Below are 26,591 nucleotides of genomic sequence, written 5' to 3'. Positions count from 1 at the left end.
GGGCCAGAATCGCCTGCTCACTGGGCCTGGGCCCCAAAATCCGCCCCTACAATTGGCGCCGTCTGTGGGAAGAATTTGCGTCTCGACAAGTGAACAATAAGAAATGGAAGGATCAGGCCCACGCCAAACCGGACGTGCAGATTCTCAACGGCAGGACAATTTTTTAAATGTCGAACGAGGGAACGACCAAGATAACCAACGAGAGGGAAGCACGAACACCTCTTATACCAGTAAAAGCCGTTCAAAAGGGAAGGATCATGCATCCCATGAGAAAAACGATCGAAAGGCTTTACGAAAAGAGATCGATGACTTGAAGAAAAAGCTGCGCCGAGCACAGCAGAAACGTCCTTTACCCTCCTCGGGCTTTAGCAGTGACGAGGATAATGAATATCGGCGAAGATCAAGAACCCCCCCGAGCGAGACCTTTTCCTACGAGGAAGAGAGGCCTCGTAAACGCAACCACAAGAGCCCATCTTACCAAGGCCTGGCCAACGATGCCATGAGTAAGGCCCTGGATCGCATCTCCCAGTCGCCGTTTACCCGTAGAATAGAGCGGGCAGCGCTTCCTCGGCGGTTCCATCAACCAACGTTTGCTATATACAATGGTCGGACCGACCCAGTTTAGCATGTGAGCCAATTTAATCAGAGGATGGCCGTCCACACCAGGGATGAGGCATTAATGTGTAGGATATTCCCATCTAGCTTGGGACCCATGGCGATGAGATGGTTCGATTCCCTCCAGCCGAATTCCATAGATTCCTTTAAACAACTGACGCAGGCTTTCGGTTCCCGTTTCATCACCAGCACTAGAGTCCCTCGGCCCCTCGATTCCCTCCTATCCTTGTCCATGCGGGAAGAAGAGACGCTGAAGGCCTACTCGGATAGATATTGGGAAATGTACAACGAGATCGAAGGGAAATATGATGACGTCGCCATCAGTACATTCAAAAGGGGCTTGCCGACCGAACACGGCTTAAGAAAGTCCCTCACCGGAAAGTCAGTCACCAGCGTGCGCCAACTCATGAACCGAATTGACAAGTACAAAAGGGTCGAGGAGGACCAGCAGATGGGGAAGGGTAAGGCGAAGGTCGTCCCTCAAGAGAGGAGGGACTTCAGGTCGGAACGATTTAACAACAGTAACAGGCCGAGAAGGGACTATGTAGAGCAGTCCGGATCTACTGGGGCTCAGGTAGTCCATGCTGTGTTCCGAGAACCTCTTCACAAAATCCTAGAGAAGGTGAAGTATGAGCCTTTCTTTCAGTGGCCGAACAAGATGGCTGGCGACCCTTTGAAGCGTAATCAGAACCTGTATTGCGCATACCATCAGGAGCCCGGTCACACTACTGATGATTGCAGGAACCTGAAGAACTATTTAGACCGGCTCGTCCGAGAAGGGAAGCTGAGACATCTGCTGCATCGCTCTGAAGGATGGCAAGAACCATCGAACAATGAAACCAGACAAAGTACGTTGAGACCACCCATTGGCACAATTAATGTCATTCTCGCCGCTCCTGGAAGGACAGGCTCTGTCCCCTTCAGGGTAATGTCAGTGAGCAGCTTCCCGACTAAGCCAGATGACAGGGAATCCAAGAGGACTAGAATGAGCGCCACGCCATTAATCGGGTTCACAGAAGAAGACAAACAAGGAACTATCCAACCCCACGATGATGCCTTAGTCGTGACGCTCAGGATAGGAGGTTATGACGTCAAAAGGGTACTGGTTGATCAAGGTAGCGCAGTGGAGATAATGTACCCTGATTTGTATAAGGGATTGAACTTGAAGCAGGAAGACCTGTTGCCATACGATTCCCCCCTAGTTAGCTTTGAAGGAAAGGTCGTCATCCCGAGAGGCATGATTAGGTTGCCTGTGTAAACAGACTCAGAGGTGGTAGAAGTGAACTTTGTTGTAGTAGATGCATACTCCCCTTACACAGCCATCGTGGCCTGGCCATGGCTTCATACACTAGGGGCTGTGTCGTCAACCTTGCACCAAAAGGTGAAATATCCGTCAGGAGGTCAGATCAAAGAGATAATAGGGAACCAGTGAGTAGCTAGGCAATGCATGGTGTCAGCAATCTTGCGGCAGCAGGATCACTTAACTTCCACGCCAGCCGAGAGCGGCTTATAGCAATTACTGACTACGGTCCCAACTGCGGGCAGTGGAGGACCAGCCATGGAGGTGAACTGTGAGGGGTTGGAGAAAGTACTTGTCGGATCTGACCCTGAGAGATTTTTTCAAATTGGCTCGGAATTGCCGCCCCAAGAGAAGTCGGCGCTGACTGCCTTCCTCCGACAGAATTTAGACGTATTTGCTTGGGACCCCTATGAGGCCCCCGGGGTCGACCCAGATTTCATCTGCCACCGCCTTAACGTGAACCCGGCCATAACACCTAAAAGGCAAGCCCCTCAACGACCGTCGAAAGAACATACTGACGTCGTGATAGAAGAGGTCACAAGATTGAAGAAAGCAGGGGCTATCAAAGAAGCCTTCTATCCCGAGTGGTTGGCTAACACGGTAGTGGTAAGGAAGAAGAGCGGGAAATGGCGGGTCTGCGTAGACTTCACCGACCTAAACAAGGCGTGCCCAAAGGATCCCTTCCCTATGCCCCAGATAGACCGGTTGGTAGATTCAACTGTCGGACATCCTAGAATGAGCTTTCTAGACGCTTTTCAGGGCTACCACCAGATACCCTTGGCCGCCGAAGACCAGGAGAAGACTGCTTTTGTCACCCCAGTTGGGAATTATCATTATAAAGTGATGCCCTTCGGCCTAAAAAATGCTGGGTCAACCTATCAAAGGATGATGACCAAGATGTTTGAACAGCAGATGAGTAAAAACATTGAAGTGTACATAGACGACATGGTGGTTAAAAGTAAGTTGGCTCCCAACCATATTGACGACCTTGGCAACGTTTTTTAAATACTAAGAAAGTATAAACTACGGTTGAACGCAACCAAATGTTCATTTGGAGTGGGATCTAGAAAATTCTTGGACTATATGGTGACTCACAGAGGCATTGAGGCTAACCCTGACCAAATAAGAGCCATCCATAACTTGCAGCCTCCTCGGGACCCTAAAGAAGTCCAGAAGCTTACTGGTATGATAGCAGCTTTAAACCGTTTCATCTCGCGCTCAGCAGATAGATGCAAGCCATTCTTTCTCCTATTACACAAGTGGAAAGGATTTGAGTGGAATGAAGACTGCGCTGTAGCTTTCCAACAATTAAAGGAGTACCTCACCCGACCGCCAATTATGTCCAGTCCAAATGCCGACGAGGTTTTGTTTGCCTACATTGCGGTAGCCTCGCATGCGGTGAGCTTAGTGCTAATCCGAGAAGACAACGGCACACAGCGACCAGTCTATTACGTTAGTAAATCACTGCAGGAGGCAGAAACACGTTATCTTCCCCTCGAGAAGGCTATCTTGGCTATCGTGCAGGCCACGCGAAAGCTTCCACACTACTTTCAAGCGCACACTGTGGTGGTGCTGACACAACTCCCCATAAAGTCTATCCTACGCAGCGCCGATTACACAAGTAGAATTGCAAAGTGGGGAACGATCTTGGGCGCTTTCGATATTAGGTACATGCCTCGTACTGCTGTAAAGGGCCAGGTCCTTGCCGACCTAATAGCAGAGTTTGCGGAGCCCACGCTAGAGGAACAAAATGTGGCGGGACCTCTAGGGGCTGATGAGAAGATGATCAGCACGGTCTCCCAGCATGAAAACACCTGGTGGAAAGCGCACGTCGATGGCGCAGCGAACCAAAGGGGCTCAGGGTTAGGACTTGTCCTGCTCTCACCTGAAGGGATAACCATAGAGAAGTCATTGAGACTCGGGTTTTCAGCCACGAATAACGAAGCCGAATATGAGGCGCTATTGGAAGGAATGGGAATGATCTGGAAGTTGGGGGGAAAATCCGTAGACATGTTCTCGGATTCAAGACTTATTGTGGGGCAGATAAATGGGGACATGGAAGCAAAGGACGAAAGAATGCAAAAGTATCTAGTTCGGGTTAAGCACCTGCAGACCCAATTTCATCACTTCCGCCTGACACACGTACCCAGAAGTGGGAACACTCATGCTGATTCTCTCGCGACGTTGGCTACCTCATCGGCTCAACCCCTACCTCGAGTCATTCTGGTAGAAGAGGTCCTCTGTCCATCAACAGAAAAGGCCAATGGGTTTGGAATACATAACATCAGGGCAGGACCGAGCTGGATGGACCCTATTGTTCTGTACTTAAAGCATGACACCTTGCCAGACGATAAGGTTGAGGCTGGTAAAATCAGGAGAAAGGCTACTCGATTCTGGTTATCGGAGGACTCCAAGCTTTACAGACGCTCGTTTTCAGGGCCGTATTTGTTATGTGTGCACCCAGAGGCTGCAGAACTCATCCTGGAGGAGTTACATGAAGGAATTTGCGGAAGTCACACGGGGGGTAGGTCTTTGTCTCACAGAGCCTTGACGTTGGGTTTCTGGTGGCCGAGCATGCATAAGGAAGCCCTGGATTATGTGAAGAAGTGCGACCAATGCCAGAGATTCACTCTGAGCATACACCAGCCTGGTGGAGAGCTAAACCCAATGTCCAGTCCCTGGCCATTTGCACAATGGGGCCTAGATATACTTGGTCCATTCCCTAAGGCCACAAGGAATAGAAAATTTCTTCTCGTCGGCACCGACTACTTCACCAAATGGGTAGAGGCTGAGGCGCTGGCAAACATTAGGGACGTCGATGTCAAGAAGTTTCTCTGGAAGAATATAGTCACCAGGTTTGGCACCCCACACACCCTGGTGTCGGACAACGGGCTCCAGTTTGATAGCAAAGCCTTCAGAAGGTACTGCAGCGAGTTGGGAATTGTTAACCGGTATTCCACGCCAACTTACCCCCAGAGTAATGGCCAAGCAGAAGCCGTCAATAAGACCATAATGAACGGACTGAAAAAGAGACTAGATGACGCAAAAGGAAGATGGGTAGAGGAGTTAGCCCATGTCTTGTGGACATACCGCACCATGCCTCGTAGGTCCACAGGGGAAACCCCTTTTTCAATGACCTATGGGGCCGAGGCTGTCATTCCACTGGAGGTGAACTTCCCAACCCAGAGGACCACCACCTTTTGTCCCGCTACCAATGACAAACTTCTAGAAATGAGCTTGGACCTCATCGACGAAAGAATGGAAGGCGCGATGGTCCACCTAGCTAACTATCAGCAGAAGCTCAAGCAAGGTTACGACGCCAAGGTGAAGTCCAGGCCATTAGCGCCTGGAGATCTAGTACTAAGGAAATTCTTGGGCATTGTGAGGAACCCCGCATGGGGAAAGCTCGGACCAAACTGGGAGGGACCGTACCGTATAACTTCTGTAGCTGGCATAGGAGCCTACTTTTTAGAAGACTTGGATGAACGTGTAGTTCCACGCCCTTGGAATGTAAACAACCTGAAAAGGTACTGTTATTAATGAAATATGTAATCTTTGGTGTCGTATTGTTGTGAAATTACTTGATTTAAGTGTTAAACAGAACCCAAGTCTTGCCTGACGCTTCGGACCACAGACTTGAGGGAAATTAACCGCAAAATGGTTCGCCCTAAGTGTTAAACAGAACCCAAGTCCTGCCTAACTTCTCGGACTACAGACTTGGGGAAAATTAATCACGAAACAATTCCAACTAAGTGTTAAACAGAACCCAAGTTCTGCATGGCCCCCTAGACCACAGACTTAGGGGAAATTAACAATTAAGCTATTCTAGCCGAGTGTTAAACAGAACCCAAGTCCTGCATGGCTCCTCGGCCACAGACTTGGGGGAAATTAACTGCGGTGCCCCTAAGTGTTAAACAGAACCCAAGTCCTACCTGGCTCCTCGGACCACAGACTTGGGGGAAATTAACCATGAAGCAATTCCAACTAAGTGTTAAACAGAACCCAAGTTTTGCATGGCCCCCTGGACCACAGACTTAGGGGAAATTAACAATTAAGCTATTCTAGCCGAGTGTTAAACAGAACTCAAGTCCTGCATGGCTCCTCGGCCACAGACTTGGGGGAAATTAACCGCGGTGCCCCTAAGTGTTAAACAGAACCCAAATCCTGCCTAACTCCTTGGATCGCAGACTTGGGGGAAATTAACCACGAAGCAATTCCGACTAAGTGTTAAACAGAACCCAAGTTCTGTATGGCCCCCTGGACCACAGACTTGGGGGAAATTAACAGTTAAGCTATTCTAGCCGAGTGTTAAATAGAACCCAAGTCCTGCATGGCTCCTCGGCCATAGACTTGGGGGAAATTAACCGCGGAGCAGTTCTCCCTAAGTGTTAAATAGGGCCCAAATCCTGCCTGTCTCTTCGGACCAGGGACTTGAAAAAATAAGGTTCGCGGCCAGTGCGCCTAATTATTAACAATCGTTCTATTCACGTATTCATTCACTTACGCTCGGTTATCAACAGTTAGTGAAGAAATAGACATCCATTCATGATAAAAAAAAAAGGGGTAGACAACAATATTTGAAAAAAAATAACCTTTGTCATTAAAATCTAAAAGTAGTTCTGTTTACAAACATTGGCGAGGCAAAACAAAACAAAATACAAAAACGAGACAAATAAATCCTACACTAGTCTCCTAGGAGCCCTGAGCAGGAGGGGGCTGACCATCAGCTGCTTGGGCCCCCGGGGCAACCTCTTTGGCCTGTGCGACGATCTCGTTGATGGAAAGGCTGTCCTCAGATGGCTTGTCCTGCGCGGCTTGCTTATCGCCCCCAGCTTCGAGAATAAAGGAGTTTGTTGGAAGAGGCTCTTTGGAGGCATCCTGGTCAGGAATTTCGCGTACATCCTTTGGGAAGAAGATGTTCTCAGCCTTCCTGAGATCAGAATCTGCGGGGACAGCTGCCCGATCCAGGGCTACACCCCAAGACGTGGTGATGTATTCCCTGCAGACAATGGCTACCTCCTCGGCCAGCCTAGCCTCAGTATCATGAACTCCACGCTCATAGGAGGCTGCCACAGCCTTCTCAGCAGCTTCCCTGGCCAAGCGGGCCTCTTCCTTAGTCCTTGCGAGCTCAGCTTTGAGCGTGGAGACCGCCTGCTGCTCCGCCGTAAGTTTCTCCTCAGATTGCCGGAGCTTTATGCGCAGTTCATCAGCTTGCTTTTCGACATTCTTAAGGTCGGCCTCCGCGCTCGCATGAGCCTTCTTCACCTCCTTTATTTCTTTATCCTAGCGATCAAAATCCTATTTGAGATCACCAGCAACCTTCTCGGCGGCATAGCGGGACTGAGCCTCCCTATGCAAGTCCTCGCGAGCCTTCTTGGCCCATTCCTCCGCAACAAAAATCTGTTGAGTGACCTGCGCTCGGAAGTAAATAGAAACCCTATTAAAACATGACGATAATAGGGTGCGCAATATAGGGACGAGATAGAAGATTCCACTTACCATGGCCATGTCCCTCTTCAAGGACATGAAAAGTTCTGGCTGGCGAGTCTTTCTGAGCCCCTCCATATCACGAGGTAAGAGAAGAGGTTGTTGCAAGGCCTCGGCCAAGTATGATGCCTGCTCTCGTTGGGATTCCCATAGGGTCGCATCCCAAGGGATCGGGGCGCCGTCCAATTCGATCCGAGGCGACCATGTTCGTTGTTCCCTACGAGTGGCTGCCTCGTCCTGGGTATCAGTGGACCTAGTCCTCTTATCTCGGGGCTCTTTTGTTTCCTTGCCCTTCTTCTGAGGCCTGACCTTCTCACGGCCAATCTCTCCCTCCTCCGTTTCTTCTACCTGCCTTTTTCGCCTTAAATTAGGCATAGGCTGCAGTGCTGCATTCGACGAGAGGGGAGGGAGAGGAGGAGCGGGAGCCTTAGTGGCAGCTTGCTCCTTCGAGACATCTTTAGAGGACTGCCCCTTGCTCCTGTTGGATAGAAGGCCCCTGAGGCCTGTTCTCGGCTTCAAGTCCATTCATTCTTCTTCAATTTCTTCGCTGGTGTCAACTTGTGCGATGACTAGACCAGTATCAGGAGCCGCTAAAGCACGGTCTAGATCAGCGTCGGAGTCCGAGAGCTCTATTACCCTGGCTGACACCTCTCCTTCCTCGAGAAAATGGAACTGGTCTATTTGTTCTTCCAAGGATGAATGCGAAGAACCAGCCTCCTCTTCCGGGATAACCACTGGGGGAAAGGCATGTTGGGGAGGCAACTGAATAGGAGGTAAGTCTGTTGAAGCAAGGAACCCCGGTATGGATACGTCAATACGTGCCAATCTTGGACTGCCAGCCCTTATAGCTTGGCCGGGGTCCACCAAGGATCGAGTGAGAGGAACGTAGTCCAAAATCAAAGGAGCCGACCGTAATTGTCCGTCTTCGCTCACGAAAATCTCATATCTCAGGAGGAAATTTAGAGCCGGGACGTTGACCAAGCTCAGCCGAGGGGATGTTCGCTCCTTGTCTGCAAAGGCCGTTAAAGGGTTTGTGTTAGTCCGAGGAGGCATGCAACCAAACCAACAAGTTTAAAAAGGAAAAGAAAGAAAGAAAAACAAAAAGGGGGGAGAGCTCGAAACTAAGGTCCTCCCCACGGAATCTAATTCTATGACACCCCACCTGGCTCTCCTGCCCTAGTCGGACAGTGAAGGCCGTCATGCCATGGTCCGGAGACGATCAGATGGTCGTCCTTCAAGCCTTTGCTGGACTTGGGAAGACAGGATATCAACCTCACTTCGTCAGTCCTGGACTTTAGGTAATATGAGTCGCCGAGCTTGTGGCATTCATAAAGATGAACCACGTCGTGCCATGAAAGGCCGAGGTTCATCTGGTCGTTTAAGGCGTCGGCGCACCCCAGGATCCGGAACAGGTTCGCGGTGCACTGGTGCGGGGCCAACCTATGACCACGTAGGTAGTCCCTAGTTATTCTCCCCATTGGAATCGTCATTCCTCCTTCCACGAAGGCTATCATTGGAATTGCGACTTCCCCCGTTCTTCTCTTGAACAAAATTTCCTCCTGGTGGCAATACTCTAAACCTACCTTCGGTGGAATACGATACTTCGCCCTGAAGCCAGCCATACCGGTCGGAGAGTTTACCATTTTTTCAAGCCTACCCATCCCCTCTAATCCTAGACAACGAGAAGGCAGTTTGTCTAATGAAGAGTAACAAAGAAGAAGCGTGCACTTACGAGTAAGAAGCTCGACGGAATCTTCAAGAGAACGGCGGTGAAGGTAAGAACGCGCTGAAGGAGAAGGCTCTAAGGTGTTCTGAATACTGGAGTGTTCGTCAAAAGCGAGGAAGGAACGCCTTCCAAAACCTTATATACTCAGAGGGAGTTAGACAGACACACTCCCGCCTAGAGCAAATGAAATGTTGTCCACCGTTGATCCGGTCTCCAACCGTTGGATTGAAAGAACGTAAAACTCCAAAAGCTGCGGTTACTTCCCCCAGGGTCAATAAATGCCTGCAGCATTAATGAGGCACGTAAGGGCATGCCTTCGCACGTGCAAAGCAGGGATCCCCGGCGAACTATCCAATGGGTATCAAAATCCCGCCTTTCCTCCTTGGATCACGAAGAAAGAGTCGGAATTTTGAGGGGCTATTGTGGGGGTAAAGTTCATCAGTCAACAGTGGGCCTTGACACCCATGCGGGGCCCAACCATAACAGGAAGTGAGGACATGGCCAGAGGACTTCCAGCCCAACCCTGTTGGGCCAGGCCGGGCCTGTTTAAGAGGCGTCCGAGGAGGAATGTCTCCTCGGACGCATCAAATGGGAGTCCAACACACACCCTTCACATAGGGGAAAATCGTCCCAAATCAAAGGAAAATGCTGGACGCACAGGGGGGCAACCACAACTGCCGCATTAAATGCAAGGAAGCTACTTTTCCAGCCGCATTAATGTGGAGTGGACAGGAGAACAGTATTATCTTGCCCAGTGCAACTCACAGAAAAGGAGGATGATGTCCTATGAGACAGGCACTCAAGTAGAGGCCCAGATGATCAACAAGTGTAGGGCCATTATCATTCGAAGGATGCTATATAAGAGAAGAAAACCCCCATGATCAGGGGATCAGAAGCTGGAGAGTAAAAAGTAAGGAAAAGAGAGAGAAAAGGAGAGAAGTTTTGTAAGAAAAGACTAAGTTGTTGTTCCGTGAACTGTTATCCCAGGAGGCTTAATAAAACGTTCTCACGTTTAAATGGTTGCATGGCTTACTAACAATTACGTGCACTCTGTCTTGACCTAGTTCTTTGACCCACTCTCTACAAATTCATTGTTGAGGGTCTTTTGGGCCAGAATCGCTTGCACACTGGGCCTGGGCCCCAAAATCCGCCCCTACACTTAGAATGGAGTTTTTTATTTATTTATTTAGAATCATTTAGAATGGAGTAAAGAATAAACAACTCCATTATTTTTTTGAAGTGAAAAACTTTATTCATAAAACCAAAATAATCCAGTACATTAGTTTGCAGTTGGTGAAGAGTGGGTTATTCACCAAACAACTCAATTATATGTTAGTTCAACTGGTAAACTCTATGATGGTTGTATAAGAGATTTGAGATTCAATCCATGCTTACAGTAAAAACTGATTGATGTCTTGGTCTAATAATAAGAGCTATCATCGGAAGCAAACGCCATGAGTTGAAACTCTCTCTCTCTCCAAAAAAAAAACTCCATTATATGTTCACTAAACCGATAATTTGATTATTATAATTGATATTTATTGCAATATAAAAAATATCTAATCAATAATGAAGCTAAATTTGTAAAGTCATCTTACTAATGACGAAATAAAACACCCAAATAATCTTCTATATAGAGCCAGACAAAATGGTATTGTCCAAAATTTGAAATCAAACACTTTTAATTTTTGGTCCCAAATGAAGATAGAGCCAAAAATTTGTGTTGGGAGGGGCAAAAAAATTGATCACCCTGACCTTAAATCTTTTTTAATTCCAACTGAAATAAGATCGAATATGATTCTCTTAACAATCTATTCTTGCAAATAAAGTTACATTTAATTTATACATTTAACCAAATCTGTGAGTATAGTGGCTGAATTTGAATGCGTTTTTAATTTGATATTTGTTAAGTGGGGACTGAGGCATCTCTCTATCAGTAGTTAGCAAATGTTAACACTAAACGACAATTAAACAATGATTCTTAAAAAAAAAATAAAGAATTAGACAAGGAACGTGGTACAAGAGAGTGATTGAGTGAAGACAAAAACAAATGTGAAAACAACAAAAAATTTCTTAATACAATTACAAAGACTAATATAGTTGTCAAAGTTGAGTTGAATTGTTAAATAAAAGAATTTTCCAGATTAAAGACATAAACTAATTGATAAAAATATTCTAAGAAATAATAATTAAAGTTCACTAAACAACAATAATTAATATCTTTATTTATTTAATTGAGATGGAAGTCCTACTTTAACTTAATCTAAGTGTACGTGTATGAAACTCCATCTTAAAAACTTGACTTGAACTCCAACCCTTATCTCTCTACCTCACAAAAACTTGTACTTATAAAGTGACCATCATGTCAATGGTGCATGGTGGTATTGTATTTAGAAACAATAGATTATTTCTAAGATTTAATCTTAGCAACCATAATTAGTATGTTTATTATATTAAGAAATAATATACCAAATGAACTTATAATTTATCTTTTATTTTCTTCCTAGTACTATGGACAAATTTGTAATAAGAAAATCTTGTAAACTGCAAGATTCATCTACTGCTCAAGATTTATCATTGTATTGGTCCCCTAAAAGATTCATCTACTGCTCAAGATTTATCATTTTATTTTTGTTTCATTAGGGCGTTATTGGCCACATATATGAACTAGATGACCTCCTTAACTTTTGGGTTTTTTTGGAGATTGATTTTCAATTTTAGGAGGGACCAAGTATGAAATTATAAACCAAACTTTTATATAATATATAATGTCATATATTAGTATAAAAAATCAAAATCAGAAGGGCGAAGGCCATGGTCCCCCTAGTCTCTATAGACTCTGCACATGGTTCTGTCCTCTCGATTTTGACACTTTCAAAACACTTCATGGTTTTTGTTTTTGTTTTTGTTTTCCCTCTAGTTAAACGCTCTGTTTTGTCCCTAGATTTTCTCATTGCATTTGGATTAAGCAACACGGTTCCGATTCATTGTTGATAAACAAATCATAGTGTTTTTTTGTACACTACTCAAAATGTTTTGTTACTATTAATCATAAAAATGACCATTGACTTCCACAGTTCTGGATCCAAAGCATGACATTTATGTCATTTGAGACCCTTTGGCCTAGTTCACATATTCTTATCAGCAATGAAAGGAAGGAAAAATAAATAAAAATCAAGTTCTATAGCACTATAAATCGAGTTGATCTTAATACAAAATTGCCTAAATAAAAATAACAATGATTTCAATATCTTGTCTCTTATTACAGGTTTGATGAAACAACATGGTACCCGCAGACAATGTTGAAACACAAATCATATCCTTTCAAAACAATAGTACACCCAACAATTTCTTTTTCTTTTGCTTTAGAAAAGCAAAAAAAAAAAAAAATGAAAAAAAACAATGAAACAAACTAGAAAAATTTTCAGTTACCAGTTGTTATTTGTTGCTTACTATACCAAACTGAGGAGGATCTATCAATAGCAACGATATACAGCAACAACTCTTCGTTGTGGAGTAGTACACAAAGCCATTAAAAGAAGAGCTATCACTATCACTATGATAATCCCTGTGAAATCGAAACCATCCTCTGCTTCTGAGCAACACATCTTTCCCATGATCACCAACACAGATAGGACTGTTTTTTTTTTTTTTTGAGTTTGGTTTGTGATATCTCTGTTTCTTTGCATGTAAATAAGAAGAGAGATTGGAGATTGGAAAATAAAGGGCAAGTGTTGCCGTGTTTATACCTGTAGTCAAGTTTACTTGGACTTTTTCTTTTAAAATTATTAAGTTAGGTATCGGAAGCTTCAGTTGATTCAACCAGTAGTTTCTCTGAAATTTTCATGGACTATGATATTGTGGTTTTTGTTGCTTTTTGTTTCTCTTTTTCCTCCTTCATTCAACTAAACACGCGTCTTTTTAAATCAAAACGTGGACGTGGACGTAGAAGACGTTGACGTGTATATATATATATATATATATATATTTATTTATTTATATAAATTAAGTTCAAGTTACATCTAGATTTTTGTTTTTGTTTTTGTCATATATATATATATATATATATATTTTAGGACTCTTTAAACCTACCTTTGAAAGCACAATTTTTTAAGTTTCTACATGATAAGAAAACAATTTTCTCTTACCAAAAAAAATTATAAATTTCTCAAAATGTGAAAAAAAAAAAAAAAAATCTCTCTATAATCTTGTTCCTCATTTCAGTAGTCAATGAAACCAATAAATATCTAATCTGCCAAATCTATGAAGCGGGTCTCATAGAAACCTTTGTTCCCCATAGGTATGGGACTCATAGCTCTATGAGGCCTCTACTAAACCACTCCAGTGGGCATAGTATGGTCCTATTTGCTCAATATTTTCAATATAGAGATAAAAGCACAAAGTGGAATTAATATTTTCATGCTCCCCGAATAGAAAGAGTTGATTTTCATTATATGAAATTAGGAGGTCAATTTTGATGTTCAAAATAATTTTTCAAAGCCACCATGATATTTTAAAGAACTCATTTTACATTCAAAAGAGAAAAAAAAAAAAAAAAAAGATTTAAAAATTTTATTAGGGGAAGGGACAACGGTGTTAACTAGTTGACTAGTCGTGCACCTAGAAGAAAAATGAGAAAGGGGGAGAGGAAATGACTAAGAAAGATGATGATTGAAGAATAGAATAGGAGAACGAAATAGGTTCTATTGGCATAGGCTTAGCCATCAAAAATTGACAATGTCAGCAAAGTATGTATGATGTATTATTGTTAATGTTGCCCACCAAAGGCAGATATTGACATTGCCAACTACTTTGTATGACGTATCACTGTTGATGTCACCAAAGATGTATTATTTGTTGGTTGATGTTAACACTATGGAGTAAAGATAACGACCAAGGACGATGATAGCTTCCATGGGCATAGGCATGACTCATGAGCATGAGCATGAACATATAATAGTAACAATATACATCATGTAGCTAGACCTGTGCAAATGTAAATCACATGGCCATGTTTTGCATAGGATACTAATACTACATGTCCCTCCAGTACTAAGGTTGTTTAGTAAACAGTAGAGAAGTTGGACAAGAAAACGAGTGGAGGTTAGGTGGCTTCGTTGCCAACTAAACTTGAAAACCTAACTTTAATAAACTAATCTAATAGACTAATACCATAATCAATCCATTTGAATGTTCAAAGATCATATTGTAGTGGATAGTACATTTTGGTTGGTATCCAAACTTCACTTTATATGCACATATGCCACTTTGTGCAAAGTTAAAGGGTGAGTTTGGTTTAGCTTTTTAATACTGTGTTTTTTGAAAAAATTACAGTTTCAAAAAATGTGATATGAAACTGGGTTTTTATTTTTAAAACTGAACATTTGGTAAAAATTGTTAAAAAGTACTTTTTGAAAAAATTGAATATTTAACTAACACTTATAAAAGTGATAGATTGAATTGTAAATTACCAAAAAAGAAAGTTTATTTCATACTTAAATCAACTACTTAATAATAATAATAAATATATACTATTGGTATTATTTTAATTATGTTTATGTTAGTTTTTTTTAGTTTTATAATTATTTGTTGTTACTATTAATGACGTCTTATCAATATTAATTAAATCTAAAAAAATTTCATCATGGAGCACCACACTAATTGGTTGAAGCATCGTATCTATATGCATGTATTTTAAGAAGGAACTCCTGAGTCCTGAATAAGATCCAAGATTGACAACTAGGAAGATAATCTGTTTAGACACCACGCCATCAACCGATTTAGAATTAGATTTTTTATTTTATTTTTGGTTTTTGGTGTGGCAAAAATCCAAATTACATCATTTAAGGTAGGGTGAATTTTCATTTTTGACCTTAAAATTTATTTATTTATTTTATCACTTTCATCCTTTTTTTTTTTTTTTTTTTTTTTTTTTGCTGAATCACTTTCATCCTTAATTTTAACATTCTTGTCAAGTTAATCCATCCATCCATTATCGTCTACGTAAGGACTAAAATGAGAAAAAACAAACTTCAAAGACGGGAATGACAATAAAATAAATTCTGCGAGGTAAAATTTAGCTCAATAAAACCGTTTTTGTAGCAACATACACAGCCAAAGACATCACTTATTAATTGCTAAAACAACCACTGAAGCTAATGTCTTGTGCAAAAGATGTCCTATTTGCCTCCAATTAATCCAATAGTTCAAATCAAACTGAATATGCACTAAAGAATAATTTTTTATAGGTAATTCTTTTATCAATCTTCTGTACATGTTGGGACACTGGTAACCAACTATTATTGAAATTTGAGATGCCAGCAGCTTCATGGTCAAGCTCTTTGTGAAGCCCATAAGGCTAGGATTTTTTTTTTTTTTTTTTTTTCACCTTGATTAAATTTAAAACCAACAATGAAGATAGACACAGCAATTACTCATATAATCCAAGAAAATTAGCAAAACTTGGGTATCTTGGCTCCCATCCCAATTCCTTGCGAGTTTTTGAGTTGTTCAATCTCTTACCCAAGGGATCACTAGTGCCTGGAAAAACATGACATGTGACAGAGTGTAAGTTTCAGGGTATCAAAGACCAAAGAATGGGTTGCTATGAAAATCATAGTAATGAAAAGTAGGATTAGTGTGAAAAATATCAGTGAGGGCCTGAGAAGCCAACCTGTAAAGGCCTCAAACTTTTTGCTGAATTTCCCACTTTTAGTAACCAAGTCCATTACTTCCTGCCTGCAAAGAAAAATGGATGTGGCAGAGAGAGTCCCACAGCAGCAAGTAAGAACACTTGAATAGGCATTATGTCACTAGTTACAGGGAAAAGATAGAGTGGGAATCTTTAAAGGCTGAAATAATAGAGTTGTGTTGAAAATTTGGATAAAGGTTGTCAAAGAGCCACAAAGATGAATGATAATGGCAAAGACTAAAAGAGACCTGGATAAAGGATGATTATCACAACCCAAAAAAATCTGGCCACGAAGTTTCTTCTTTAAGATTGTAATTGCAAGGGAAGCTGCATCCTGTTAAAGAAGTACACAGTTCGAAACAACAGGAAATGTCACTGCAAGAATAATAGGAAGGCAAAAATCCAAAACTGTTCTTCTAACTTCAGCTTTTGTCATTTCAGTCCTCTAACTTTCAGTTTTGTCATTTCAGTCCTTTAAGTTTCAATTTTTGTCAATGTGGTCTTCTGTTAGAATTCAGTTACCTTTTTCCGTTAAGTGGCTCTTTCTTTTTTCTTTTCTTTTTTTTAATAATTTTCACAATTAAAAGAAAATTTTAAAAAGCTGTTAAATAAATATATTAAAAAAAAAAATCAAAACCAAAATATACAAATGATGATGGAAATTAGAAATTGGTCTCTGCAAATCAGAAATCGGTCTGAATCACATCTTTGGCTTTTGACCCCATCTCAGACAGTAGAAAAATTGTAGCTTTCAACATCTAGGGATCAACTGAATTGAAAAGGATCTCCATAAAAGCATAGTTTTGATATCACATCCATATATGCTTCATGCCAGAACCGCTCAATTTGGATGACAACCATTTCAGACTCCTCCAAGACTTCTAACATACAAAGTTTGCTAATTACATGTCTTAACTCACTAATTGCCCCATCAATGGTGGCTTTGCTTATGACACTATTAGGAGAAGTGGAAGGCCTTATTGACTTCATGATTGGCAACCCCTCCGGTGACGATTATCATATTGGTTTGGAACTGAAATGGGATTCTGTTCTTGCGAGCTTGCAATTAGCATTTTAACCGATTTCTGATTTCCATCGTCATTCGTCGGTTTGGTTTTGATTTCTTAAATTTTTTTTTTTTACAGCTTTTTTTAATTATGAAAATTATTAAAAAAGAAAAAGAAAAAGCCACTTCACAGTAAAAGGTAATTGAATTCTAACGGAAGACTACATTGACAAAAATTGAAACTTAAAGGACTGAAATGATAAAACTGAAAGTTAGAGGACTGAAATGACAAAAGCTGAAAGTTAGAGGGACAGTTTTGGATTTTTGCCTAATAGGAAATTCTATTTGTAGCACCAAGATACTTTATAAAATGCAAGAACAATAAGAAATGTCACTGAAAATGCAAAGATAGACCCAAGGCATATGAAACTCAAGAAAAACTTTTTTTATTGTCATTTTAAGATAATCAAAGTGACTGTACTCATCAGGGGAAAAAAAAAAAAAAAAAAAATTCAAGCCTTCAAGGAATTGAAGAACAGATTACAAGAAAAAACAAGGGAATCTGCATAAACGAATTATGTTGACCATAATTCACGAAGAAGAATAATAAATATAGAAGAAAGACATCGTCACCTCATAGTGTATAAGATTCAGGATATGATCAGGACGAGTTTCAACAGTCCCTTTCTCTAACCAATAAATGTGTGCACCTCTATCTGCTTTGTGTTCATAGTTAAGTTTAATCCCATCCACAACAAATCATTGGAATTTCTCCTACAAATGTAAATGACATCCTCACAATTCAAGTATCAAAAAGGATATGTAAAGTCCTGCCAACCTAAGAACACAACCACCAGATTCCAGCACTACGTTCTCCGCTTTTAGAAGGACATCTGTCCTAGGGCTCCTTCCGATTGGTACTACTGGGGTGTCCTGCATAAGAAGAATATTAACACAATCCAACATGTCAAAACCCTCTACATCCGATAAGTTTGTATCCACACAAGGTCATAGAAGGCAACATTGGTAACACATTCAGTATGTCATGAAAGTAACTTGACCATAGGTTCTTAGAGGGTGAGTGTAAAATGTCAATAAAGAACCAAAACCACTTTAATGATTATAAGAACAAACAAATGCTACCACTTATCTAAAAAAAGAAAAAAAACAAACAAACAAATGCTACCAGCAGAACAACATGTAATGTTAGATGCAACACCTCATCACATGGTCCATTGTCGTTGCAATCATATGGTGCAGAGCTTGATGTAAATAAGAAAGAACCTTCACCATTCCAATTCAACGCAGCGAGCCTGCTTATTACACAGTCCAAAGCCAAGATTAGTAGAATTCAGTTTTAATATCATCCAGCAAATTATGGATTATTCCATAGATCATTAGTGTCGGCTTAGTCCAGTAATTCCACTTCAATCCATGAAGATGGAAGCAACTGATCCAGAAAATCAATGAATCAACTCACAGATATGAAGGATATATGTCCTGAACAAATAGAATTTGTCAAATTTCATGCATGATTTAAGGAAGTATGAAGATTCTAGAAACAGAAATAATGTAAAAGTCAACTCTTTGGCTAGAGTACAGTTTCATGGAGACAAGTAACTGTTAATACAGGCCTTTCTATTGTAGTACTTAATATTTCCCCTTAAACGGTGTTTAAGACATTATTCTACCCAATTATATATATCGTAGCCTTGTCACCTAATATATCCATGTATCAAGATGCATCTAACATCAGACATACCATTGTCATTCATATTACATACCTCCGCACAAGATATTACCACTAACACAGTGGGCTTATATACCATATGGCATACACAGCCCTAACAAGCACCAATACAATCAATTTGTATACAAGAAAATTTAATAAAACATCTATGTCTCTATCAGGAAGCTGGTTTAATTTAAGCACTTGATACTTGATAAGTAAACAAATTCTCAATGCTTACCGCACATCACCGGGATAGTCTGAAGTTCGGGAAGGAGGAGCACAGAAAATAACATAGGGAAACCGATTTGCCACTTCATTCCCCTTCAAAGATGGATTAATCCCCATCTTAATCAATTCGTCATGGTGATCAGTGGTAACCGTTTGTCCAAATATTTGGCAACTTGGATGTTCCTGCTCGACAAAGTAATCCCACAATTTGACCATTATATATCCCCTTTCTTTTCATTGTTAAGTTAGTAAGGCATTCAACTGGTTTTTGAACCCACGGCCTTACCCTCCACCTGAGGAGGAAGTGCCATTTGAGATAGCGTTCATTGGCAATTTGCCATTATATCCTAAAACACATGCACTTAACATTTAACAACCAATGCCAATAGGTATCTTCTGAGCACTACAACTCCTTTAGAAAATCAAAGAATTCCCGAATACCATCACAATAATACCAAACCAAAAAGGTTCATTTTTCTCATAATTCTAACACACGCCAACTGAGTATCATTCCAATTTCCAAACCCACAACAAAAACAAAGATAATTTCACATGCTGAAGCTGATCAAACACTATGGGAGGATGAAGGGCCATTTGAGCCAGCTCATCAGCCATTTGACCATTATATTCTATAACACATACACACTTGACAACCAATGCCAATAGGCATCTTCTAAGCACTACAACAACTCCCATATCAAAAAATTCCCAAAAACCAGTGCAACTGAGCAATACCAAACCAATAAATAAATAGGTTCAATTTTCATAATTCTAACACATACCCGCCAAATATTATTCCAAACCCACATCGAAAACAAAGAAAATTTCACATTTTTAAGCTGGTCAAACAGTACTAGTAAACTACCTCCCGCCATTTTTCAGCGACTATGCGACCAAGAACACCTGGTCCCACAATGAGCAAATCATTCTCTCCCACCAATCCAGACGAACCAGCCTTCATTTCTTCGTTTGCCGCTCCTTCAGCTACACAACCACAAAAATATCAACATCTAAATTTCGCTCTAACCCGCTGTTTGGTTACCAAGAAAAAATAAATAAAAATTTTTTCTCTTAAAACAATGACTTATTCAAAACCATGAAAATTTGAGAGAGAGTGAGAGACCAATGGTAGAGGAAGCGTTGACTTGGATAGACGAGGCCATCGAAGAGCGTTTCGTGAAGAAGAGTGAGCGTTTCGAAGCGAAACGTATCGATGGAAGAGGAAAATAAAAACTTGGAGTAGGCTTTGAGAAATGTGTGGGTCTGCGTCTCTGAGATGTTGCTGTTGTGATGGTGGGTGTTGTTGTGGCACACGCAATGGTAATAGCTCCCATTGACATTGATTGAAAACAAAAATATTTTTAGTACCACACTCCAAGTTTTAATAAGATGGGCAAGGTTGTATTACAATTTTAGGATTGTTTTCTTAGAGACAAAGAGATATTGAGATTGTGATTTTTGAACTGCCAATGGATGAACTACACGTGGTTTTGGATGAGTTGACCTTTGTTAAAAAAGATGATCGTGACCGTTAGATTTGCCACCATTGCTTCGTCCGTCTGTCATCATGCTTGTTGTGAAAGGCAAACCTTGGAGACTTGTGGTCGAGTTGTTAGATTATGATCCTTTTTAGGGTTATTTAACTAGAGAGTTTTTAAAATTGCATCCATTGATTATGAAAAAAGTATATTTGATTTTAGGGAGTTATCAATAATTTAATTACGGATAGGTGGGTTTTAATTAACTCAATTGGTAAAATCTCTTATGGTTGAATAAGAGATTTGGGGTTCAATCCCCACCTACATCAAAAACCAATCGGTGTCTTGGTCTAATGATAAAGAGTTATCATCAAGAGTGAACGCTATAGGTTGAAACTCTCTAAAAAAAAATTATGGATAGTAGATAATTTTTTTAAGATAATATTGATGCACTCTATGTGGGGAGTAGATTCAATTTTGGGCCAAGGCTCAAAGGGCTTGAAAGCTCACACTAAAAAGGACAAGCTAAGCCTATCTCTATGAATCATAAAGGGAAGTGTCCCCCTAGATCATTCCCGAGGAGTTCTAGATATGCCACCAACATTAAAACTCTCATCCAATAAAATAAACATAGGTGACCTCAGAGAATACAAGGGAGTGACCCTAGAGAACCAATTTCATTTTCTTAAGCCGAGGTATCACTCTCACAAGTATACCTCGGGAAACCCCCTAAGATGATAGGGATCACAGAGACTGCCACCTCCGCATTAATGAGAGGTTCTCCACCTAATCTCTGCCACATTAAATATGTATAGGACAACCTGAGCAATACGAACACCCCCTAAAAGCCCTATTACAGGATAATAATGAAGGGGAGGGGTAACAAATAGAAGGAGGGAAAATATCTCAAAAAGATCCAACTAAAGGTAAGCCAACTAGAGGGATAAAGGAAGGAAAAGGCCCATAAGAAAGGGGGGGATGGCAAAAAGAGAGGGCATGAGAAAAAACGAGACTAAGCAAGAGAGAACAAAAAATAGGAGTTAAGAGGTTCTTTATCTTTAAATACCAATGCCATAAGAAAAGAGTGTAACTGTTGTTGCTAGTAATATTAATACAATCTTGCTTTCATAAATTAGTTATTTGAGCTTCCCATTGTGGAGATTTCACCTAGTCCATTAGATAAATAAATTGTGCTATTCGATTATCTAAGAAGGGATTTTTCTTAAAGATATTACCAAAGTCTTTTAGATAAATTCTTACCCCCACACATTCCATTTAAAATGAATCAATATAATTTGAAGAACTCGAAAATAGGGTTATATTAATAACTTCGGATGATCTTAATTGAACTTGTGGTGGCTTTACCATGGTTGGTTAATGAGATTATAAGGGGCTGTTTGGTTTTTTGAAAACAATCACTCATCACTCCTCACTTAATTTTCGTCACTCATCACTCATCACTTAAAATACCTTAATTTCCTATACCCATGCGTTTGGCACATTTTTTCAATTCACATCACTCAAATATTTCAACCTTTTTATGGGACCATACTTGACTCCTCACTCAAATATTTCCAATGCCTAGATACAACTCTCTCTTCCTCTCCGCCCATCCATTCTCTTCCTCTCTTACTAGCTCCAAAAAAATATCAAAGCTCAAAAAATTAAAGCAGAAAGCAAAGCTCCGGCGTGTGGATATGCGAGGTCTGCGAGCAAGCTCCAGCTTCCGTCACATGCAAGGCCGACGTGGTGGCGCTCTGCATCACGTGCGACTCCAATATCCACTCAGCCAACCCGCTCGCCCGCCGCCACGTGCGCGTTTTGGTGGAGCCTTTCTTTGACTCCACCGAGTCGGTCATCAAATCCGACGCTCTGCTCACCGATTTCCTCGTGGTCTTGACCAATCACAATGAGTCGCCAGAGGCCAGTTGGATGAAGCTGCGTTATGGGGAAGAGAGGAAGTAGGTTTTGGTGGGGTTTTGGAGAAGTGGCGGCGACGAGGGAGAGGGTGGTAGCCATGGAGGATGAGGGACTCGACTATGGAGTCAGACCCATGGTGAAACCCATTTCTCCTTTTCCTCACATCTACACTGTTTTTTGTGTATCTGTACTTAGATTTTGGTTTTGCTTTTAAGCTTCACTGTTTGTTAACTTAATTTAGCAGAAAGTGAGTTTTTGTTTTGTGGCCGTTGGATTGGAATGATTGGTGGCAATGGAATTTTTGTGGCCGTGTGGATGAACATGTTTGTGGGTTTGTATTAGTGTGTATGATCTAACTCATGTGTTTATGGGTTTGATTTTCTGGGTTTGAGAAATCAGTACCCATGTGTTTTTTTTTTTTTTTTTTTTGATAAAGTATATTTGGTGTTTCTGTGAAGAAGAAAAGAAAGAAAAAGAATGAAGAAGAAGAAAAAAAATGGCCATTGGAGTGAGTCTGTGAAGAAGAAAGAAAGAAAAAAAAAGAAAGAAGAAGAAAAATGTGCACTTGGTGTGACTTTGCACTGACAGTGGGTCCCATGTATGTGGGTTTAATTACAAAAATGCCATCATAACTCTTTTTCCATAACTTGAAAACACTTAAAATATGTTTTCAGTTTCCATAACTAATCACTAAAAAATCAGAGAATTAAGTGATGGAAACAAAAACTGGAAACAATGCCAAACACACTTCTTAGCCGTGGGACCCACATATTTTGAGTTATGGATGATGGAAACAGAGTTATGAGTGATTGTTTTCAAAAGACCAAACAGCCCCTAAGGCATCTTTTTTTTAGGGACATTTTGCTTAAAATTTTGTACTTTAAAATTTAATTTAGTCAATTGTCAAATTAGTTATATAGATTTAATTTTTGGCAATTTAGTTGTTCATTTTGTAAAAACGAGTTAATTTGCCCATTTCGTCTAAATCTGTATGCAAACAATGTCGTTTAAAACCTTTAAAAAAAAAAATAATAACCGAAACATTGATGAGGTGTGCTATTTGATAAAAATTGTTGTTTGATGAGTATTTTTCACCCAAAAAAAAAGAAGTTTAAACAACTTCATTATTTCCTAATAAAAAATGCTCACATCTCCCGATTTTCTTGAGCACCTTCTTAATATAATATGATTAAGATAAGAAAAGTCCATCGTATGTTCTAATAGATAATATGATTACATTTGCAACACATATCCTTCATGTCGAATTTATTAGTCAACATTCTTTGGGTAACTTTAATTATGACATTATTGCTTCCTGCAATGACATCGTTGCATTGTCAAATTTCTCATGCTATTCCTTTGAAGTTTGCTTTAATCCGTACATAGATTTGACAACCTTACAAACTTTATTTTCTTGCCCATAAACAATAAACCCCTCAAAATTATTCCATACATATTTCCTCATTCAATTCACCATTCAAGAGTGCACTCTTGACATCTATTTGGTGTATCTTAGATTTATGTAACATTGTGATAACCATTAACATACAAATGGAGGTTATTCTTGTAATTGATGAACATGTATCAAAGTAATCAACACAATCTTTTGTTTATAACCCTTTACTTTGTACTTGTTTGGTGCATATTCTTGTAATTGGTGAATATGTATACAAGTAATGCACACAAGCTTTACATTGTACTTGTTAATAGATCCATTAGTTTTTAGATTCATCTTGAATATCTATTTATATTCTAGAGGATTACAACTAGGTAGAAAATGCACTAGTTTTCGCCGTATGATTTTATAAGATGGATTCAGTTTTACTATTGACAGTCTCTTTCCAAAATGGCGTTTCAGGTGTAGACATTACTTCCTTGAAGATTTGAGGTTTATTTTTTAATGCATGAGTTAGAAAAAATTGGACCAAACGATTTTGACACTTCTGTTATTTTACTCCAACTAGGTTCACCTTCTATCCTCTAGTCCATCACCTTATAATTTAATCACGAAATGTGCTAGTCATAGTCTTAATTTTTCTTTTAAAAGAGTTTGACTCTTGTGTGAACTTACAAGGAAATATACTCTTAAAGAATGATGCATTCTTATATTCAATAACTGTATTAACATGCATGCCAAGAATGTCAGATTTATAAATATATTCATGCACTCTTGGTAAGAGCATAACTAATAAAAATATAGCCAATTGTTTTTTTTTTCTTATCTTTGTCATTTTACGATTAAGAATCGCCACTTTTGCCAGACTCCCCCACAGTTTCAAGAATTTATGGGAATTTATGAGCATAACTAATCTCCTTGCATGCTTCAAGTAGTTTTTGAATTCCTTCTAAGATGACGGCAATTTTTCTATGAATACGGTCAACTGGAAAGATTCACTCAAAAACATTCATTTCGGATAGACACATTACAAAATGTATTAAATAAAAAATTATCCAAATACCGATGTGCCCACAATGGTATATAAATCCACTTAAAAGTATATTTCCTTTCCTACATTAGATTATGGGGTTTTCACTACCTACACCCATGTTTAAGTAAGCATTTTTGGAGTCAATTTATTATTCACTTTTTGATAATTTTGAATAGGTAACTACTCGATGTTATTCTCTTCACGGAGAAGAATATAACCTAACTTAGCCCCATCTCAAATGACATGTGTGCTTATTTTACTTTTATTTTGACTTAAAAGACTATTTTTCTCAAGCCTCTTCCCTAGGATTCTCAACAAGAAAGAGGAGCTAGCTCAGCAACTGTTGGTTAAAATTAAGAACCTGCATGCCTTTTAGACCACAGTAACCACAAAAGCATTAAAATATATAGGTGACAATGCACTGTGCATGGTATCATCACCACAAACTCGTGTTGCAGATCTTCCATAAAAGGAAGGGGTAAAAGAGACCCAGACGTATGAGCAGTCGGGACCTCCCCCACCTTCTATTTGCCCAAGCTGTTAGAGCTAATTATTTTTGCTGACCTAATGACAACTAACTATTCTCCTGTTTTTCCTTTCATTCTGTTTAAGTCTAACCACTTCCACTTCCACATGGAATATGACATAATCGAAAACGATGATCTATCTGTCTATGCTCAGGTCAACATGTGGTCACCTACCTTAACAACCTTGTTTCTAAGTCCTTCTCCACTATTTTCACTCAAGACTAATCAATCTTTTATTAGATTTGCTTTAAGATAATATATATTAGAGTACCGGTACAAGGTATTACAAATTTTATTACATTGAACTTATAAATTAACGTGTCATTAATTATAGAGAGATAATTTGAATATTCAGTTATGAGGTGATTGAAGCTCGATCACCAATCATATTCATTGTCATATCAATTTGTAAGTTTTACGTAGTAAAATTTGTAGTACTTTTAGCATTTTTCTATAATATTTCCACTATGATGTGTCACTGATCATAGAAAGACAATTTAAATATTCAGTGATGAGATGGTTGAAGCCCATCAACTACATCAATTAAGTTTTATGTAGTAAAACTTGTAGTACCTTTAACATTTTTTATGGATCATGTTAATAAACCATATTAAGAAAGTTTTGACATCATTTTTATAAGAAATATAAAAAATTCTCAACAAAATTAATTACTTTATTATTTTTTCATAAAATATTTTTAAAAATAGTTCCTAAAAAATACTTTTAAAGCATTCTTTTAACATTTCCCATTTTCTATATATCAGCGAGAAAAGTTAACGGACGCTAGCTATTATATCTCACCCTATTAGCTACTCCTTTAGTGAGACAAAGCAAGAGCAAATTAATCCTTTATATTTGCCACGTTAGCACACATTTGCTGGTCGATGGAGGAACCTTTTGATTGCGTTATATACATCCTCTTGCTCGTCTTTTTATTTACTTCCACACAAAAGAAATTCTTCCTTTTCTTTTGGTGCGGTTTATAATATAGACTGCCTTTTGTTATTAATAACTATGTTTCGCCATTTTAGCAAGCTTCATTCCTTGTTCATTAAGATAGAATACATGCATTCATTATTTGTATTATAACTTCTCCATTTATGATTTATCCTTTATTTGGTGCTTTCCAGCTTAATATATGGGTTCCAATATACTGATTGTGTTTTTTATTTCATCATATTATCACCATCATTACAGAGAGAGGGCTTAAAACTAAGAACAAAGTTTGCAAGTGCTTCTGAAATTGAAGTGGGCAAACACATTGACACTTTACGTACCAGTGTTGAATGAAGTACTTTGTTTCTTGTTTAAGTATTCCATTCCTTTTCTGGTCGTTACAATCATATGTAATGCCCACCCTCAGTGTCGGGGAATTTAAAGTAATACGAAAATGGAGTATTCCTGCTATAAATTTGATTATTAATAAGACTCTGGCAGCAGATCTCAACTGAA

At 39.8% G+C, this 26,591-nt stretch overlaps 3 protein-coding genes across 4 annotated transcripts; 2 read left to right on the top strand and 1 right to left on the bottom strand.

Moving 5' to 3' along the window:
* The first annotated feature begins 1,273 nt into the window (after positions 1-1,273).
* On the top strand, positions 1,274-1,873 carry LOC115949750. Its single transcript, XM_031067035.1, has one exon. It carries the CDS (start codon positions 1,274-1,276, stop codon positions 1,871-1,873), a length of 600 nt encoding a protein of 199 aa, XP_030922895.1.
* A 300-nt stretch (positions 1,874-2,173) lies between these two features.
* Positions 2,174-6,450, top strand: LOC115949749 (protein NYNRIN-like). Its single transcript, XM_031067034.1, has 4 exons — positions 2,174-2,397; positions 3,013-4,696; positions 4,892-5,425; positions 6,436-6,450. The coding sequence occupies exons 1-4, from the start codon at positions 2,174-2,176 to the stop codon at positions 6,448-6,450; spliced, it is 2,457 nt and encodes an 818-aa protein (XP_030922894.1).
* An 8,725-nt stretch (positions 6,451-15,175) lies between these two features.
* Positions 15,176-20,192, bottom strand: LOC115994981. 2 transcript variants are annotated; one of them, XM_031119361.1, is made up of 9 exons: positions 19,909-20,191; positions 19,651-19,769; positions 18,796-18,968; positions 18,045-18,138; positions 17,648-17,758; positions 17,459-17,548; positions 16,068-16,153; positions 15,802-15,866; positions 15,176-15,668 (listed from the first exon to the last, which is right to left on the bottom strand). In XM_031119361.1, the coding sequence occupies exons 1-9, from the start codon at positions 20,123-20,125 to the stop codon at positions 15,559-15,561; spliced, it is 1,065 nt and encodes a 354-aa protein (XP_030975221.1). In that variant the 5' UTR covers positions 20,126-20,191; the 3' UTR covers positions 15,176-15,558. The 2 variants fall into 2 exon arrangements, with proteins under 2 accessions (XP_030975221.1, XP_030975220.1); XM_031119360.1 differs by having other exon boundaries at positions 15,334-15,668; positions 18,045-18,141; positions 19,909-20,192.
* Positions 20,193-26,591: the final 6,399 nt, after the last annotated feature.

This window comes from Quercus lobata, chromosome 6 (genome assembly GCF_001633185.2).
Source record: "Quercus lobata isolate SW786 chromosome 6, ValleyOak3.0 Primary Assembly, whole genome shotgun sequence".
Classification (NCBI taxonomy): domain Eukaryota; kingdom Viridiplantae; phylum Streptophyta; class Magnoliopsida; order Fagales; family Fagaceae; genus Quercus; species Quercus lobata.
Note: the sequence above shows the minus strand (reverse complement) of the source record. Positions and strands in the feature narration are given on the sequence as shown.